We start from the raw sequence: 20537 nt of genomic DNA, 5'->3' as shown, positions 1-20537 counted from the left end.
TATAACACTTGAATGCAATTCCAAAAGTCTTTGTCATTTAGTTATGTGGATGTTTCAAGTGTCCTGTTATAAGAATGCACTACTGGCAGATGGTAGTTTTTGATAGAGTTATGGATGTTCAAAGCTACTCAAACATGCTACAAAAATGTTTTGTACACCAGATGGTTAGGAAGGATGATAGATCAGTTATTAATGTCATGAACTTCAGAACAGCATATGGAGTGATTGTTAATAACCAGATTTTGGCCTAAGTTCAAGAACATTACTACAGTTGATTGCATAGCTTTTTGAACTTCTGTCAAAATCGAGACCATGAGAAGGTCATTTGGCTGAACCTTTGATCACCGTATTTTTTCTTGACACTGATTTCTAACTAATTTGTTCTGTTCTCAGTTTTTATATGATGTACCATGAAATATTTGAAAATTATAATTTTACTTAAATGCAGAGTTCCGTGTAACTGAATACAGGAAGAAAGGTATCTTGGCAATGTATGTGTCTGAACGTGGTTCAGTTCCTGAAATTGAATCTCAAATTCTTCAACAAACTATTTGCAAATAAGATGGCCATAGGTAACTAATAATAATTAAAAAGCAAAGAAACATGGTGAAATTTTATGCTTGTAATTTGAGATCTATGCATGAGTAAAGTGTATTAATGTTAAAAATATACAAAGTAATGTCTTTGTTTGTCATATATATATATATGTGTGTATAGTGTACAATATGTATATTTTCAAGTGAATATCTTGAAATTAAGTGAAAAGGAAGATTGCTGCTCACTTCAAGTATTACTCAAATTATTCAGTAACTGGAAAGCTTTTGTGTGTGTGATTGTTGGAATGCTCACATAGTGTAGTTTGGTGTGTCCATTACACTGCACTGTTTGCATTTATAGAATAGTGATCAAAGGCTTCATAAACTTGTGTAATTATCATAGCTTGTTTTTGCAAGGACTTCTTCTTGTAGTCAAAGTTTATAATCAGTATTGTTGAGAACTCAAAGATAAATTAGACTTGTAGCATAATGTTGGTCTTTATTTTTCACAGATTAATAAGGATTCTGAAGAGTACTTAGTGGAACAGTATCGACACCTGAGACAAAGAGACACAGCTGGTCTATCAAAGTCTTCCTGGAGAATCACTGTAAGGCAGTTAGAGAGTATGATCCGACTCTCTGAAGCTATGGCTCGAATGCACTGTTCTGATGTGGTAATAATTATGGTTTTTGGCTAAGTTAAGCTTTGTTATTGTTCTTCTAAAAATAAAAAAACGTTTTTTAGGGTTTGTAAGTGTATGGAGAATCTAAGAAGTCCTATATGATCTTTAAACCTGGAAAATTCTTGTATTCATATGTGTTAGAACTGGAAGTGTGTCAGAAAAGTCACTAAAATATTTTTTCATTTTCTTTTTAACTTTCTTTATAATTCATATAAATTTACCTTTGGTTTTTTGCTTAGTTTTGTTAAAACTCACAAAGTTTCTGATGAAATGTTAATGTAATAATTGAACAAACATCAAGCATTATGGTGTACAATGTTTAATCTGGGGAAGCATGATTCATTAATAGGTATTGTGGTTGAAGTTCAAATAATCTTCTTATATTAAGTAGGTAAAGAATAGTGTTCCTAATATTAGTTTTTTATTGTGACATCTAGCATTTCATATACCACTTATTAACAAGTACTTCATCAGTGTACTTGGAATAAGTTATAAAGCTTAACATATTATGTTCTAGCATTGTAAATTATATTTCTTCAAGTTTAATTAGAAAGTGTAAACAAAGAATGTTGAAAAAAGCAGGGGTATAGCCAGAGGCTTTGAATGATCACTTCAGTATTCTAAAAAGTCAACTAATATCTGATTTTTTAAAAAATAAATACTTGACTTTCGTGTAAATCTCTTAAATTCTTTGAGTAGAAGAAAAAGGTCCACTTTTTTTGGAAAAAGATTTCTCCACTCTCTAGTGCTAGCTGTGCTTCTGAAAAATATGTGGGTTTCTCTTTTAATCACATTTTTGGTAAATTAAGACATTTACTAAAGCTTCATAGTAAGATACATTTATGCTAAAATCTCTGTCAAAGGGTGTAAGATGTCTTAAACATATATACAATATGTTAAACACTTGTAACCAATGTTACAAAAAACCATCTGAAAACCCTTAGCCTTATACAGTATGGTTGAGAAAGTCCACAAATTTTTCATATCAACTGATACTTTTTGTTGTTATGATTAACAAAACAACCATTCTGCTTGTTTGCCTTGACATAACAAGATTATATTAAACAGCTATCATTTTCCAAAACAATAACTTATTGTATCAGTTAAGTTGTACTGACTGACTGACCTTACAATTCCTGTGCTGTTTTTCTAAACGACATATGTACTCTGTATATGCAGTTTTTATATTCATAGAAAAAACTAGTGTCCAGAAATATTGTACTAAATAATAAATTTCTTCTTAAATGGGGGCCTGGCATGAACTGATGATTATGGAGCTTGACTTATAACCTGCATGTCGTGGGTTCAAATCCTATCACTGAACATGCTTGCCCTTTCAGCCATGTGGGCTTTATAATGTGATGATCGATCCTAATTTTCATTGGTAAATAGTAGCCCAAGAGTTGGTGGTTGGTGGAGTTGATTATTTGCCTTCCCTCTAGTTTATCACTTCTAAATTAGGGATGGCTAATGCAAATAGCCCTGAAGTAGCTTTGCATGAAATTCAATAAACAAACAAATTTTCATAAATGTTAGTTATACTAGAAAAGTAGATCTATGTTTAGACCTATAAAAACTGTTTGAAACTGGCATTTCAACTAAATTGAACAAAAATTTTAAACTTAATTTTGATGACAAATTTGAGAAAATTATTTTTCTAAAGATATCTCATTCAGCACTAGCTACTGTAATCATGTCAGGATGATTGTACATAGATAGCAAAGTTTAGTACTTTGTCCATTGTAGTAGGATTTACAGACTTAGAAAAATATTTTGTACATTTGAAATTTATACATTTTTCAAATTCAAATTTGTGTGTTTAGAAACAATTACTTAGAATCCATCCATCCTAAAGGTACATCCAAAGCATGCTAAAGAAGCTTTTAGACTTTTGAACAAGTCTATTATACGAGTTGAACAGCCTGATATACACCTGTATGAAGAACATGATGATGATGGGCAAGTAGATGAAAATGGTGTCAATGGTTAGTACTATATTTAAGTGGTTACTCAAATTTTTATTTCCTTAAAAAAATATGTATGTACTAAGACTAAACATTTCCATAAATTATACAGTTTATTGTTCATTTTCATTTTGGTGTATGGAAATCAGATAAACTATACACTGCTTTTTTTAAACAAACATTTAAAATTGTGTTTAAACAATATTGAAAAATATTAGTGCTTAACTATTTTTTGTAAAAGTTAAATTTGTTACATAGAAATTGGTGTTTCACAGAAAACTGATTCACTGTACACTCATTTTTAGGTTTTTTTGTACACAGTGCATTCTTGTTTTCTTGTTACAATATTGATTTATTAATAACAATGCATTGTTTTAAAATGTTATGGAAACAATTTTCAAAGGAGATTGTTACTTTTATGAAGTTTCTATATATAATTCTGCTATATATTATTTCTTTGTTATGAAAATTATAATAACTCCTTCACCTGCACTATTTTAGTAATGAAGGTCTGTGAACCAAAAATTTTATTAGATTTTATTTTCTTTTTTCATTAGCTTTTATTTTAAAATAAATCATTATCAGTAACAATTTTAATGATATAAATTCTAACATAAGATATAATCACTTTGGAAATTAACTCCTGAAAGAGTTTCGATGTTGAAACACCAATAATTTTGGAAATGAGTAATGATCATAAATTTAAAGCATTGAATTAGAAACTGTGTAAAGAAAAAGAGAAACACCTTTTACACTTGCATTGTAATATCTGGTTAGTTTAACTTTGAATGCTCTTTTTTGGCTTAAAACACATGCTAAGCTTAGACCTGATACATTTGCCAGGAATTGTAAATGGTGATATTCAGGAAACTGTAGAGGATATTGATGCAGAAAAGGAGATGCAACCACAGAAAAAGGGACTAAAGCTATCATACGAACAGTACAAAGCTATGTCAAACATGTTAATCATGCATCTACGGCGAGAGGAGACAAGAATTGAAGGTTAGTGAAAAAAACTTCTTTGAATGAACCTTAATAATATATTCACAAATATTGAATTAACTGATTCACGTGTTAGAATGAGGTATTTCAAAGAGGCAATTTCTTAAATGTTACTTTTTTATTTTAAAAATAACATTGTTATAAGCAACTTTTAGGCTATCATCATCATTAACAAGAACTTTTATTCAATACCAGATCTTAGCATATTCATTTTGATTTAGTAGTCATTACACATATGGAAAATATTGTTCACAACTTAATCTAAATGTTTAGAACTAGGTCTTTAAATGTTTTTAACAGTGAAAATTTCCTAATGAGGATTTGAATTCTTTTCTCTGTTGCTGGGCAGCTGTTGAAATTAATAGTTTCTAGATCTTGTTTCCCATGTTTATAACTATATCACATGAGATCCAGTATTGTGGGCGGTTAAAATACTTGTCCATTAAAAAGGAATGTATGTTTAAATTCCACACAATATCACTAATAATTCAGAATAATTTATTTTCAGGCACATTATACTACTATATTAAGAGTAAAAATCACAAAAACTGACGTTTTTTTGCCTAACTACAAAATACTGTAGTTTCTTCATAGTTTCATCTGTTACTCACTATATTAGCAATGTTGCTGTTTAAGTATACTAGACTACATATAAAATTATAATTTGCCAACAAAAAAATGTGTATTCAGTAAACACTTCTTGGTTTTAACTCACCAAATTGTGACAAATTCTTTTACACCTAAAATGTATTTTTGTATCATTATAGTATGGTTATTCTTGCATGTTTTATGTGTTATTTTTGTCACATAATTCACCAAAAGTACTCTAAAGGTATACACTTAATCCCATTATGAAAATTCATATTTTGTTTTTATAAAAGTAGATAATTTAATAAAAACTTTATATGTCATGGTGCACTTTATATTTATTTACCATTCTGTAATTCTATGGAAAGAGATGTGCATCATAGAAAAAACTGTAATTTGTGTGTGGCAATTAACATGAAAAATTATGCTGTTTTTTTAATAATGAGATTGTATAGGTGTATGATTGTCTAAAGTATTGTATTTAACTTGTATTAAATAGAAGAGGATGGTGAAGGGTACAGAAGAACAGATCTTGTAAACTGGTACCTTAAAGAAATTGAAAGTGATATAGAAAATGAGCAAGAACTGTGTGAAAAGAAGACCTTGGTTGAAAAAGTCATTGACAGACTTACTTTCCATGTGAGTTTCTGTTTAGATAGTGACTGTGTAGTTAACAAAAGCAACAGGTACTAACTATAATGACTAACAAAAAGCCTTGAACTGTTATAAACGTTTTAAAATTTCATGAGTTTTTGGGGGGAGGAAACTGTCAAAAGCCTATCCTAAAACTAAGTAGCTTATTAATGTTTTAAAGTTTGGTTAGTCCTTCACAAGTTATGCATGTCTCATATTCTAAATAATAAGAATATCAAAAAAATAGTTCCATATTGTTCAAAAGCATTTTCTGTTCGACCTGTCTGGAGCTTTTGTTAAGACAAGTACAAAGTCTTTCCTAGCTCTTCAAAATAAATTGTGCATAGTGTGTAACTCAATTAAAATATGTCTTCTTTTTTTTTTTATAAGAGGTAGTACATTATATTACTGAGTAGGGAATCAAATCACAAGTAATATTTATTTACAGTTGTGACAGACATTCATTTTATATTTTGCACAATATTTTTCTTTAATAAACTTTAAAATGCTTTCCTATGACTCTTCAGGTTAATGTGTTGTATTGTCATTTTATTTAGTTTTATTTGTGTCTAAGTTTTTAATGGAAAAATTCTTAAATTAATCTTGTAGAGTACAGTATCATGAACCATTGTCGTGGTTCATCATAAGGATTGCACAGGAATTTGCTCAAAACTCTGATAGAACATTCAGGCAAAAAACACCTCAGAAAGCAGTCTTATTCTTGAAACGACACTCAAAGCTTTCCTTTTCAATAGTTAAGGCCATTAAAACATTTATAATAAGCATAAGTGATTTCACCATTGTTAGACAAAATCAGAATTTGCCCTTCACCTTATTATTTACCAGCAAAAAAATGACATATAACTGTAACGTGAATCTAAACTTTTCTTCAAGAATTGGTCCTTCTACAGCCAGCAACGGAACAATAATCATGGCATATCATTATTCATTCATATCAGTCGAATTAATTATTATCAGATTACCTTTTGACAAAAGTGAATGTTTTGATGTAAAATATGTTAATCAGTTAAAATGGCATTTCATGTAAACAAGATGAGCATGTGATTATAATGGTTCATTAATGAACTTGCCAAATTTACAATAAATATTTATCCTTGTACCCCTTCATGATTATGACCATAATGATAATAGGAGCTACAAATCTTGTGTATGTGTGTGTGTGTACATGTTCTAACCAAAGCATTTTAAAATGCTAAAAGTTTTACCATAAGTACAAAAATGGTCCAGATAAATTTAAGTACAAAATTTAGTTTTGTTTTTAGTTCATAGTCATGACAACTAACCATATTTGATAAAATTAGAACATGTTCTCTATTTAAATCAGTCTCATATTTGAATAGTTTCAAGGAGGTAAATGTTTTTATTATTTTTATAGTGTTGCATACTTCAGTAATATATAATTTTACTTCACAAGAGGATGTAATACTAGCATCAACAGAAATGTTTTATCAACTTTATTGTTCTTAATTATGTATTGTTAAATAGCAGGTTTGGTACATTCAAGCATGATATAGATGCAGGACACTTATGGGCACTAAAGTTATGTCCATTGTGATTAACTTCACAGGAAATGGTATTAAATAACATACATTCACATTGAAAAATTCACATCTGCTCCAATATAATTTTATCTCTCTCTTTAGTAACATAGAAGGTTATATATAAAGGTAAGATCTGTTCTTACTTGTATGTAGGTTTTACTTCTTCAGTTACCTGTACAACATTATTATAGTTTCAGGGCATTTGGCTTTTCTCTAGTTTATTTTTTTACATGAGGTGCATTGCAATTATACAAGACCCATTTTTTCTTTAAGGTCCAAATTTATATCAAAATGTATTAAAAGTGTTTATTATTAAAACATAAATATATGGAATTTCTTTTTAAAATCTCTTACCTTTAGGACCAGGTAATCATTCCATTGTCTAAAGTTGGCCTGAAGGGTGAGGAAGAAATGGAAGATGATGACCGAATTCTTGTTGTGCATCCAAACTATGTTCCTGAAGATTTTTAGTTGTAAAAAATCTACACACACACACACACACACATGTATATATATATATTTTTTTAACCTTCAGAACAGAAGTCTTTGAATTTTTTTGTGCTATAACCTAATGTAAAACCATTTAACAGTTGTTAATGCGATTGTGATCAGTTATATTTGTTGTCATAAGACAGTAGTATTAGGCTTATTGTAGTATTAAAAATACTATTGTCTTATGAAAAATATAACTGCTTAAAACCACTTCAAAATTTTCCTTCATTAGCTATTTTTATACATCTATTGAAAGATTAAAATGACAACTTTATATAATATAGTACATCTGTATTTCATATGTTTAAAAATAATTCAAACGTTTATAGCCTTTTAATCTATTTATGTTCTTTTTATTATGGGAAATTAATTTTTCCAATTCATTAATCACATATTAATTTTGTTGAGTAAAAATACTAAAAATAGGACTAATTATTATATAAACCCCTGAAACCAAAAAACAATTTTCAAGCCTGTTTCGATTTCTTTAATAATATTATGTCTGTTGCTTTTTGAAAGTACTGAACTTTTTGTTTTTTTTTAACATGGATATGTCTTAGTTATTTAGAGAAATTGAGATGTAAGTTACTTGTAAATATCACCCCATAACTGTATTAGATTAAATGGTATTATAATTTTGAATCAGTTTTGTTGGCAGATTACGTTTTAGTTACACAAAGATACATGGAGTAAAGTAACCTTCAATACTATCTAAAAATTTTAAAATCTTGATGATCCGTCTAAATACTGGAATAAAAGAGATTCTACACAGTCAAATTTAGTTGTAAAAAACATTGTGCAAGCTTAACAATGAACTAAAAATTTCAAATTTTGAAGGAGAGGAAAAGAAATTTCAAATTTTAGGTAATCAAATAAAGGCAGTAGAAAGTTCAGTTTGTTTTTCTTTAGTACTAAAATCACAGAACATTTATTTTTTTTAAAAGTTACATAAGATAAAGATAGAATTTTTGTAAAAATAAGAAATTGTTTGGAAACTGAGCATTGGAATATTAATAATAAACTCAGATTATGATATTCATGTTATTGCTATATTCTTTAAATTCACCTGATACTTAAAATTATTAAAGTTTTCATGTTGCCCACTGTTGTTTTTAATAGTAAGTATCAATCCATTTTTAAAGTGTCAAGTGTGTAGAAAAACACCACACTCAGTCACTTATATGGAAAGGAGTTAAGGTAACACTATCAGTTTATAATTTTGAGATTTTGTGGTAAATAATTAACATTAAATTATACAACTCAGTCTTATATAATTAGACTATCAAAAAACTCTACCAATGAAGTTTTTATTTTTTTCATTTTACCAAATAAGTTTCAAGTATTAAACATTGAAAAAAAATTATAAAACAAAATGTGTAAAAAAAAGAAATTCACTAACAATATGAAAGCCTGTTCTAATAAAATTAAATTTACATAAATGAAAAGATTTTCTTAGTAATGACACTATAAAATATTATATATAACTAGAAATTTCTGAGACACAGTTGTAACTTTTTGTTTGTTTTTAAAAGACTATCTGTACAAGCCTATATCAACAAAGTATTTTTGTGGAACTTTCGTATCACCTAAATGAAAGAGCAGATTACCCATTGTGTAGTTTTGTACTTAAACAGTCTCTCACCTGAAGTTTGATATGTCTGCTTTCTATTTACCATGTCTATCCTTCATTAGAACTTCATGCCGTCAGTAAATCTGTGTTTTAGTGCAAAAGTTTATTCTTTATTACACCTAGGATCATATATTATACTGTGTCTATTCATTATAGTACTTCAACTCATCTTTATGTAAATTGTAGAAATTGACAGTATTTTCACAAGTAGAGCAAACATTGGGACTCACTTTAAAGGTTTTTCAAGAAACTAATCCATTGGATAATAATGATTTTTAATCACATATTTAGGAATTTCAGTGAGTTGTTGTGTCTTGGGTAGTTTATAAATAATGAAATTCATGTTCAGATGTCTACAGTTTTTTTTTTCTATGTCATGTTCTACAAAAAGAAACCACACAGTAGCTTCTGTTATTATTTAATTCAGTCTGTCATTGCACAGCATTGTGTCCTTATAGTTTTTTGTCACTTTGCTTTCTGTTTATTTAGTTCTTTGAAATTTATAAGTTTGATAAAAGTTTATCTTCTTGAAAATTATTACACTTTTGGGACAAAATATGTCACTGGTGAGACAACTGTCCCAAAAGTATATAATTTAAGAATTTTTTGTAAACTAAGGCTATTCTTTTTTGTTTTTAAACTATGAATCAATAACATCAATTGGATTTGCTGTTATTAGAAATTGGAAGATTTGAAGGATTTATTATTTCACATAGTTTTAGTCAATACCAATTCAATATAAATGATTATCTTTTTATAAGAATATTTTTGTCATACTTACATCTATTGATACTGATAATCACTCTACTTTTTTCAAATTGTCTCATGTTATGTGAGCTGAATATATTACTTGCCTCAACATTAACATTTAACCCTCGTAAGACTGTATCCTATCCACCTCAACCAAGTCTTTCATTTTTTTCATAAGACTGTCCTTTAGTTATATCACTGTTCCTTTATAGAAGCATTATTCGTTTATAAATCAATTACAATTCTTTTGTGAAAATATCTGAACACTTTGGAGATCTGAATGTTCTTTAGATTTTATCATGCTTTTGATCTTTATTGCTTTGTTGTTGTTTTTTCCTGGTATTGTTCCTTTTATATTTATTTACATCATTACTGAATTAAGTCCCCCCCCCCCCCCCCAGCGGACTTACAATGCTATAAACCAGGTTTCGATACCCGTGGTGGGCAGAGAACAGATAGCCCATTGTGTAGCTTTGTGCTTAATTTCAAACAAACAAGCAAGTCGAACACTCAGTGCCCCCCAGTGGCACAGCAGTATGTCTGTGGACTTACAATGCTAGAAACCGGGTTTTGATACTCGTGGTGGGCATAGCACAGATAGCCCATTGTGTAGCTTTGTGCTTATTTACAAACAATACTGAATTAATTATATATGGTTATATCAACATTGGTTTACCAGTTTGTCAGCATTATATGTATTGGTCATACTTTGTATGTATAATACTACCTATATAACTTGCTATTCACCAACATACAGAAAGTAGTGAATTCTTTATTAGAACATCAAGGCACATCAATTACACTTTATCAGAATTTCAACTTTGGTTCTCATGCCAAGCCTAGATTTTTAGGGGTACTCATGTCTGAATTAGAAATGATCATGATTTCATGGTAACAATGCTTCAGTTACTTTAAGACTTCATTTTTTACACCAAATATGCAATAGGTTTAATTTAAAAAAATAATATTAATAATCTTTACTATATAAGTTTTATGAGCAGCATACTATAGAACATGGGTGGGCAACCAAATTTTTTTCCTGGCCATGGATGTGGCCAGTTGATCACAGAAATGGCCACACTATTAATAACACTGAAAATTTTCAGTAAATAAATTTATTTCAGGATCTATAAATGCAAAAGTACAAAAAAAAATACTTTTTAAAAATTATAAAAGCATGAAATTTCAATGAGAGATTTGGCATTCTTTTTCTCTGACCAGCTAAAAAACTCTATCGATGATTCTACAAGTTGTCCATACATTTTGGTGAAATGGGCTGCCCACAGAGGCTTTAGAACTTACCATGTTTGCATTAGGTAGTATGATATGGCTGTTTTTTTTGAGTTAGGACAAAGTCAGATGTACATGCAATATAGGCTTTAAGAATCTTCATATGTATTTGTATCACTTATGCTTTATTTTTTGCATAAAACTGTAAAGATTGGCAGTAATAGTGGTTTTAGTTAGGTAATAGAATATACTAATGTAGTATGGTGAAACAATGATTAACCAACTTTGAAACTTTCTAGCATGAAGAACCACAATGAAAGTTTCAGTGTGATCGCCAAGCTCTCGTACATTCTGTGATATTTTGTTGAATCAAATATCTATATTACATCACTTCAGTTACATAAATGGACTAATTTTTGAAAGTATAGAGTCAAGAAGACTTACATCATGAAATGTTAACATTTTTCTTACACTGAAAATGTATTTCTGATAGGTAATTAGTTTCTTTCACCCAAAGCTATCTTGATCCTGGACTGCCCTCTAAGCATTGCTAAAATTTTTCACAAACAGTGCACCAGTCTTTTATACTCCATCAGTTTCATATCATTTCAGAGCATGTGACTACCCTCCTCCGATCATACTGTGCCCTCTATACTTGCACAGCTAGCTCTTTCTATCGTTCTAGAGTAATCCTCTATTTCAAGAATTGGCAGGTACAAACTAGAAACACCAGCATATCGGTGCATAAGAGGAGATAAGTATCTATCAGAAATACATTTTCAGTGTAAGAAAATGTTAACTTCCAAAAACAGTCATACCTCCTTTCACCCAAAGTTAAAATTCCACATTGCAAAGGGCCGGTGAAGGTGCATCAACATTCAGTTGGGTGGAAGGTGACCACACTGAAAAAAGTGTGAAAAATATGAAAAGAAAGCACACCTGTGGGCATAGCACTACTTCTTCAACAGGTATGCTCTTTGCCCAGTAATCAATGCAGGAACAAAAAGGGGGTGGAACTGAATTGGCAGGCATCAAATTCAGAAAAGATATGTACAGCCTCGAATCAGTGAAAAAAGTGCTGTAGAACTATGACATGAAACTACACGGCATTAACAAACATGGAAAGTTTAGTGTGGAAGCAATAATGGGCTTGTATAAGCATGTGCCTTGAGTTACATCAGAGTTTGGTTTGTCAAGTGCAGTCCATCTGGACAAAACATCCATTGGAAATGCCTTGTATAAGATATTGAGATCAAAAAGTGTGATCCTCTCACACAAAAAAAACATTCAGTGGCAATGCCTTGCATAAGATATAAGAGATCCAACAGCCAGGGGGAAGCACCTTTGATACATATGATAAAACCAAGTGCAGTCTGCCCATACAAAAAACATCAAAGGGAAGTACCTTGGAGTACATCAGACTATGCCAAGTGTGGTCTGCCCAGGCAACAACATCTGGGAGAAGCACCTTGGATCTTGATTATAAACATTGTTCGGTAATGAGTATAACAACAAGAGCCCTCTTCTCATTAAGTGGGTACAAATGATATATAAAGCCAATTTTATTTGTTATAGGAAACCTCCTTGGTCCACCACTCTAGCGAATGGGAACCGGAAGTGACAAAGACTCCCGTGCTCCATAAGAAGAGGGGCAATATGCATAGGGGAATCCAGAGGAATGACATACTGGATACAGTGCAATGGGTGTCTGCAATTTCTTATTTTGAAAAGCAGGAAGACTCTGATTGGAAGAATCACAGATCAGTAGGGATGGGCAAAAATCTCCATCTGCTTTACTCAGGAAGTCCATCGATGATGGTCCATTATATATGAAACAGTGATATATATATATACACATAACCAGCCAGTGGTCTTACAGAAACACCCCATTGCAACATTGAGCATTATAGAAGTATACAGATTTAGTGCTAATATAATATTAAGCATACCTGATCAGGCAACACCCATCACTAGGTGGGATCCTGAAATAATATATATATCAACTAAATAAGATAAAAAATAATATGTCGACTTACCCCAGTCAAAGGTGAACAGACGTGTGTAGAATTGCCACAGAAGGAAGACGATACCTGCCCAAGGAAGATACGTTTAGGTCTTATAAATAACAGGTGATAACTGTATTGGGAGTTGCCCGCATATCAGCCTGAACAATCTCCTCCAAAGGATGGCGGATTTGAGCAGTTAAATACGAAGTTAGATGAAGAATGTGGTGCAAACATTATGTAAATAGCGACCTTCCATTGACAAGTCAGAATATGCCAGTCTTATCAGTTTACAAATCCAACCACTGAGCATAATAGGCGATAGAACACTGGAAACTGGAATGAGAATCACATAGAAGGAAGTACAAGCAACATAACATGGCAAGAATGAACTGGACAAAGTAGTCAATCCAGATCCAAATGGGAATACATGTGGGAAATGGAAGGTAAGGAAATAGGAGAAAAGGCTAAACAACCTTCCCGAGCAGCTGATGCCAGATCCATATAGAGGATAACACAAGAAATGATAAAGGATGTGGGAAACATTAATGACTTAAATATTGGAACAACAATGACCCCATGCCTGGAGGAGGAAATTGGTCGGAAGGGAAAGGTGGTACAAGGATCACATTGCAATAAGTTCAAAGGGAGAACTAGACAAGGCATGAAGGACAACATTTAGATCCCCATCCAGCAGAAGAAAGGGACATGGTGGATGGAACAGACAAAAGGAGGGGAATAACTGGGAAGGAGAAGGCATTTCAGAAGTGGGAGAATGGAAGGTGTTCAACACAGCAGCCTAATAACTAGCAACAGGTGACACAAACAAATCCTAATCAAAGAACCAGTTGAGTAACTGGGACAGATGAAGAACAGAAGGATGGAATGGTAATAAGCCATGGTGAATGGACAAAAGTCTGAAGGAAAAACAATGTCTGTGGTACAAAAAGAAAGGTTGAAAGGTATGGGCAAGGAAAGACATTACACTAGGGGTGAGTCTCCCTAAGCTAAGGCAAGGGACTGGCCAAAAGCCACACATGTTTGGTGATATTGGAATGAACCATGTCAGACTGTTATTGTCAGAGGATAGACTGAGGCAGGGGATGTCACTCCAGCAAAGGCCAGAGCAGATGAAACTATGTCTGACCAATAAGCAGGACACAACAAGGAATGGTCTGGAGAGGAGTCTATTTGAAGTGTAGGTATATAAGTGAAGACCCTTCCAAACCTGATTGAATACATCTACAGCTGAAGGGTGTGGAACCAGAGACTAAAAGGAAGAAATTTTAGCAAACACACTTATATGTGGTGTTCCCAGTGGGGAACACACCCAACAAAATACTCATGGAAGAAGAGATCACTCTGTGGGAAGAACCTGGTTGGGTCAAGATAAGCAGTTGACCACTAGATTCATGACACACCAAGATTTCCATGTAGTGGTCATGGGCCTATGAAAGAAGATCCAGAGTCTGAAAACACAGAGATATGGATTTTGTTCCTCCTTGCTTGATGATATAGCTGACAATAGTGGAATAGTCTGAATGAACCATAACCACCAGCCCCCACAAGAGTGGGAGGAAATGACACAGAGCCCGACAAACTGCCAAAAGTTCTAGGATGTTGAAATAGAGAATAGCCTCCTTGACAGACCATTGACAGGAAATCTTTTGGGAATCGAGGAAAGCATGGGTAAATAACAGGTGCAAGTTCACCTAATAATGGCCAGGTGATTAGGGTGCTTGATTCACAATCTGAGAGTCGTGGGTTCAAATTCCCATCCCACATGCTCACCCTTTCAGCCATGGGGCATTATAAAGTTACGATCAATCCCACTATTCATTGGTAAATACAGACAAGGTAGAGTAATAGAAACCACCACCATGGTCAGTTCCATGTTGAGCCATAAAGCAAGGTCGGCCCTGATCCCAGGAAAAGGGTAATGAGATGGTCCGAGGGATTGTGGGAGAAGTTCTACTGATTGAGAAGCATCCAATGGAGGGAATACTTGTGTGCTCAGTCCAAGGAAGCCCACATCCCCAAAAGAGAGATAATCCCTCACACAGAGAGAAAAGAAGAAGGTGGGGCCATTGAGACTGCCTGCACCATATCCCTGAGCTAAAGTAGAAAAGGCTGGGCCCAACAAAGATGGGAATGGAAGAGAAAATTCCAATGAAATAAGAGATCGAGTGGGGTTAAGAATGGACCTCTCTAACTGGATCAGAAAACCCCACTTGATTAGCTTCCCAAAAAAGTAAGCATGATTACTGTTTAGTGTTTTATTTGTTTAATTATCGTTATATTTAGCAACTGTACTTTTATTCTGCTTTAGATACTGAAGATGGAATCTGATAGAATTCCGAAACGTTTATCCATGTCCCCTTTTTGTCAATAAACAATGTTGTATATCATAAGTGTCTTAATCTTGTTTATAATCAAACTTCGTTTTCCTTCGAACACATCGATTGCTAATATTTGTTAGTTTACTTTACACTTAACTCAAAGCTAGGTGCTTAAAATTCTCAAATGGAAACAGATTTTGCAAAGCACTATGATTGTACTATAGTGTTGCCACTAGAATGATATAACAGAAATTATTTTAAAAACAAACATTATGGAGATAACTAGAAGGTTTTGGTATATCTAAAAATTATAATTATTGTACTTGTTCTTCACTGTACTGATTGTTGAAATAACCTATTGATACATCGTGAGTGTAATGCAAGTTCACCTAATAATGGCCAGGTGATTAGGGTGCTTGATTCACAATCTGAGAGTCGTGGGTTCAATTCCCATCCCACATGCTCACCCTTTCAGCCATGGGGCATTATAAAGTTACGATCAATCCCACTATTCATTGGTAAAAAGAGTTGGCAGTGGGTGATGACGGCTAGCTGCCTTCCCTCTAGTGTTACAGTGCTAAATTAGGGATGGCTAGTGCAGATAACCCTCGTGTAGCTTTGTGCAACATTCAAACAAACAAACACATCATACAAATGTAAGGTAATTACCCTAAGAAATAATTTATAGAAAAAGATCACCTTATACTTAACAGTATATAATATGAGAGAACTTAATAAAAGGCAAGAAAATTCTTTCAAAATCTCTTTTTATGCTCCTTCTAAAAAGAAAAGTTGAGAAAAAACTTTAGTATGAAAATTAAAATATCGACATTTTTAAGAATCTTGTTATGTTGAAAAAAATGTGCTGTTTATAGAAACCTTAATTATAAACTGCATGTATTATATATTTTAAAATGGCTAAATACATATTATTTTTGAAATATAAGTACACATTTTCTTTTGTGTCATTGATTAATAAAAATTCATTTAAGAGCTTCTTAGCTTGTCTTTGTACTTTATATAATAATTTTTATAAGGTGAAGCTTACTACAAACTTCATAATGTTAAAGTTTCAGAACTATGTAAAAAGTTACTTATTTAATAATCCTTACAAATATAACCTAGAAAAAGAAAACTTGGGGCATATTCTCTAAGCAATAGTTCAAAGTATAAACCAAAAAAATGTCCTCATAACATTTTGGAACCTATTGGTCCATTTCGGTTGTTCCATTTTCTAAACTAAACTGAAACTCTTAATAAATATATTAAAAAAGAAAAATCTTAAAGCCAGCCCTTATTCACTTACTCATCAAGCTTTCTCTTACATTCACTGCTTCCATAACATCTGAAGGCAATCCATTTCAAAAGCCAACCACCCTTTTAGAAAAATAAAACTGTATTAGCTGAAGACGATTCCTACCTTGCCAAAATTGATATTTGTGTCCACTGGTTCTACTATTCTCACTGGTAAGTATGAAAAAAGATAATGCATCAATACTATCAATTCTCCCTTACAATCTTAAATACCTCAATCAGATCCCTCTTAACTCTTCTTTTTTCAAGAAAAAACAATTTGAGAGATTTCAATCTATCCTCATATAACAACCCCTCCATCCCAGGCAACATTCTAGTAACCCCTTCCAACAATTCAATGTCTTTCTTGAGGTATGGAGCCCAAACTCGAAAAAAAATATCTATAAACTTACAAGTTGTATATAAACTTCAGTAACAGTTAAGTTTTATGTGCATTTTTAGTGTAATTATAAACTAATATTCCCGTAGTGTTTGTTATACCCTTTGTAATTTTTTTCACTAACACAGATGTCTTTATAAAAATTTAAAAAATGCTATATTATGTCAAATCTACCAAAAATGTTTTGTTTCTAAACACACTGGATATTCTTGAGTTGATCAATGGTAAGAATTTGAATTGCATGATTAAAAAATTATAATTCTGCAACATAAAATACAATATAAAGTAATTTTTAATATATTTTAAACTGGTCCATGTTGTCTGACAGCTTACCATATCAATTTAAAGAATCTGAATGTGATAAGAAAATAGTTTAAATTATGCAAGTCATACCATGCTCTTGTATTGAACATTTATAAACAAGGAACAAATTGTAAGTTACATACTTTTATTAATATCACTCAATCTACACAGAATAATATACACGTCCTCCCATAAACACCAATTAAGCAATGCATTAGTCACTGAAGGTACTGAAAAGCCTACAAACTAATTAAATTTCTAAATTGAAAATAACAACTATACACCACTCAACAAACAAAAATATAAAAAAAGGATGTAAAATGTGCTTTTATTTGCAACTTGTGGTTTTACTAATGAACATGCAGTTCTTGCATATGAAGAACTTCTTTTAAGGACACTTCCAGTTCTTCATGTTAATTCTCAATCTTTGCTATTTTGAAATTCTATGCTACAAAGTATATTCCATTGAATCAAGTCATCCTGAAAGTCTATGTAAACTACGTTGTAAATATACATGATGCTGGATCAAACAGAACTAATGATGCTTTTCAATATTACAATACAAAACATTATAAAACACCAAAAACCAAATTTGTTAAAAATTCACAATACAAGGCTAAATATGAAGTTTCTAGTAAAAATCTCATTTTATGACTCTGAAATGAAGTTAATTATTGTTAGTATTAAATTTTCAATTATATTAAAATTAAAAGTGCTCAAACATATAAACCTTTTCCATCTTCACAACAAGCACAAGCTGGTATTAGTAAACTATTAATATTATTAAATAGAGTGTAACAACTCTTCTGTTTAATTCAGATCACAAATTAATCTCTCGATATACGAAATCCTACCACAAAACAAATGCTAACCCAAACAAGAAATGTGGCTCTTAATTATGAATGACAATGTAGCACTAGCGTACAATTTAGCAAAATATATATATAAGTATTAAATGAACCATGTGGTTGATTATTACTGTTCTTTTCTCTTGAAACCCAATTTTTGCTTTACAGAACACACAGAATTTTCAATGAACTTCTTTGCCTGCAATAAATAGTGATCAATCTTTTCTCTGTTGACTTCATAAAATTTTGGGAATGTAAAAACGCCAAGTACGCTCAGAAGAACAATGGTCAGCCCGTTGAACCAGTATCCAACATAAGTCAAGCACCACAACACTGCAGCCATCTTTAACGACTCAAAAAAGTTTTCCACTAGGAGAAGACTGCGAAGTTTAGTGGTCATCCAAATACTTTTCTCAATCAAAACATCTACTACTTCATGAATGTAGTCAGATGGTAAGGAGATTTCCTTCTTCAGATGTTTTTCAAATGGATTGCCCTCATTTGTTTTCTTGGCCACATCTAATGCATATTTGTAGATCCTGAAAACAATGGCGTTAAGAAGAATCATTAGCAAAAAATAAGAAACAACTGAAACAATGGAGAAATACAAAAGTGGAAGCAAGAACAGAAATAGTCCCAAAAACACCATAGCGCTTTTCTCTTTCTTTCGCCAGTAAATAATGCTTTCTAATTCAGGAGACCAGAAAAGATCACATAAACTAACGTTGGAACTTGAACTTGAAGTGGAAACTGGGTGATCAACGGATGCCATTTCTGTCGATATATTATCAGCTGATTTTGATCCTAAGTCATCCATACTTTTTATAAGTACTGCAACTTGAACTTTAAAATGTTCTTCTTCTGGTCAAAAGTTCTCTCAATATCACTATTTCTCTCTTTCACTGCCAGATGGTGCACTACGCACGTGGAAATGAGAAAGAAAGAGGGCCTCGTACTCTCTCAATTGACGTCTGCGTCCAACGCTGGCGACATCTCGCAGTTTTTCGGAAATATACACCTAAAATTAAATATTTAACGTAAATAGTGATATTTTATAAAACTGATACACATTTTGTAAAATTTTAGCTCATATGTAATAGTCCTGTAACAAAGGCTGGTCTAATAAGCTCTTTCTTGTACATAACAATTACCTTCAAAATATTTTTACAAACTATGATCCATGAAAAAAGACATGCATTATTTTTTTTGTCTGTCAAAACAAATGGAAAGAACTGAATCATAACGCGTAAAATAATTTGACGTGTTACTTTTCCATACACCATTTTCAGAATTCTAATTTTGAGATAATAAATTTATAAAATATTTCACATGTTAGACACACGTTTAGTAAATACCAGCTATTTTTGCAGAGTTGTACTTAACAGCAAACAAACATGGAATGCCTGAAAATTCTTGTTTATATCTTTATTTGGCTGTAAGAAAGTTGAGCAAGAAAACTGGGAATTCTGCAAAATTTTCTAAAATTTAAAAATGATGTAATAATAAAAATCAGTGGATTTCGAGTGGTATACCAAACGACTGACTTAAAGGTTCGGTTTCGTACATCATAGCGTGCTGGAACACATATATCTAAAATCAAAAAAGGGGGATTAAGGATTTTAATGTCACCTAGATTCGTAAAAAGGCATCTATAGCATGTACATTTAGCCTATACACGTGCATTTCCATTGCCAGAGTACTGCTAATGAAACCTTGTGTTACGTCTCTGGTCGTTAGTTAATTTCCCGTATAATTTCTTTCCGATGAAACTTTAACGACACAAGTCCTTTCTTAAATAAAACTAGTTTATTCTTTCTCAATACAACTTTGCAATTTCCAGGGTCACGCTATAACTTAAACAAACGCTATAATTCACAACGAATGACACACGCGCTCGACTCAACTGTCCGTCTCTATCTCTGTCTGCAATTCAACTGCATTCCATTGTTGCCGTCACTTCTTGGCGGTCTTATACACATGAATACCGCATATCTAGTAAACACTCGAGCATTCACGAACCTTCGATAATATGACGTGTCACTAGAGTCACGTGACTTCCGCTGTCGTAACACTGCCCCTTCCTTAGTAGTGTTCGTCCCGAACAATAGCCACTTTCATTAAACCAATAAACAATTAACAATAACATAATTAAATGTACAGAATTTAAAAACGCAAAATTACAATTCAACAAAGTCTCTTAATTTTACGGGACGTATCTTCTTCCGTACTGGTCTCCGTCTCGTTGGCTTCTGCTTCATGTGGGGTTCATTTGCTTCATCAC

The 20537-nt window shown here is 32.1% G+C and overlaps 2 protein-coding genes across 3 annotated transcripts in view; one reads left to right on the top strand and one right to left on the bottom strand.

The window, feature by feature from the left end:
* LOC106467513 (zygotic DNA replication licensing factor mcm6-B-like) overlaps nt 1–8402 on the top strand; it is a 53538-nt gene extending 45136 nt beyond the window's left edge. For both annotated transcript variants that reach the window (XM_013927875.2, XM_022396403.1), the window contains 5 exons: nt 1049–1210; nt 3075–3204; nt 4027–4185; nt 5273–5412; nt 7329–8402. In XM_013927875.2, coding sequence (XP_013783329.1) covers nt 1049–1210; nt 3075–3204; nt 4027–4185; nt 5273–5412; nt 7329–7439 — 702 coding nt within the window. In that variant the 3' untranslated portion in view covers nt 7440–8402. The remainder of the gene's footprint in view (nt 1–1048; nt 1211–3074; nt 3205–4026; nt 4186–5272; nt 5413–7328) is intronic.
* Nucleotides 8403–17539: 9137 nt separating this feature from the next.
* Nucleotides 17540–19230, bottom strand: LOC106467530 (reticulon-1-A-like). Its single transcript, XM_013927898.2, has one exon. It carries the CDS (start codon nt 19071–19073, stop codon nt 18384–18386), a length of 690 nt encoding a protein of 229 aa, XP_013783352.1. The 5' UTR covers nt 19074–19230; the 3' UTR covers nt 17540–18383.
* Between the last annotated feature and the right edge of the window lie 1307 nt (nt 19231–20537).

The sequence above is a fragment of the Limulus polyphemus genome, unplaced genomic scaffold, assembly GCF_000517525.1.
Source record: "Limulus polyphemus unplaced genomic scaffold, Limulus_polyphemus-2.1.2 Scaffold81, whole genome shotgun sequence".
Lineage (NCBI taxonomy): Eukaryota > Metazoa > Arthropoda > Merostomata > Xiphosura > Limulidae > Limulus > Limulus polyphemus.
The sequence above is the reverse complement of the archived record's forward strand: the minus strand, read 5'-3'. Positions and strand labels throughout refer to the sequence as shown.

What these genes read in the sequence shown, in the direction of transcription:
- LOC106467530 (XM_013927898.2), bottom strand. Translation starts at nt 19,073, where the DNA reads ATGGATGACTTAGGATCAAAATCAGCTGATAATATATCGACAGAAATG.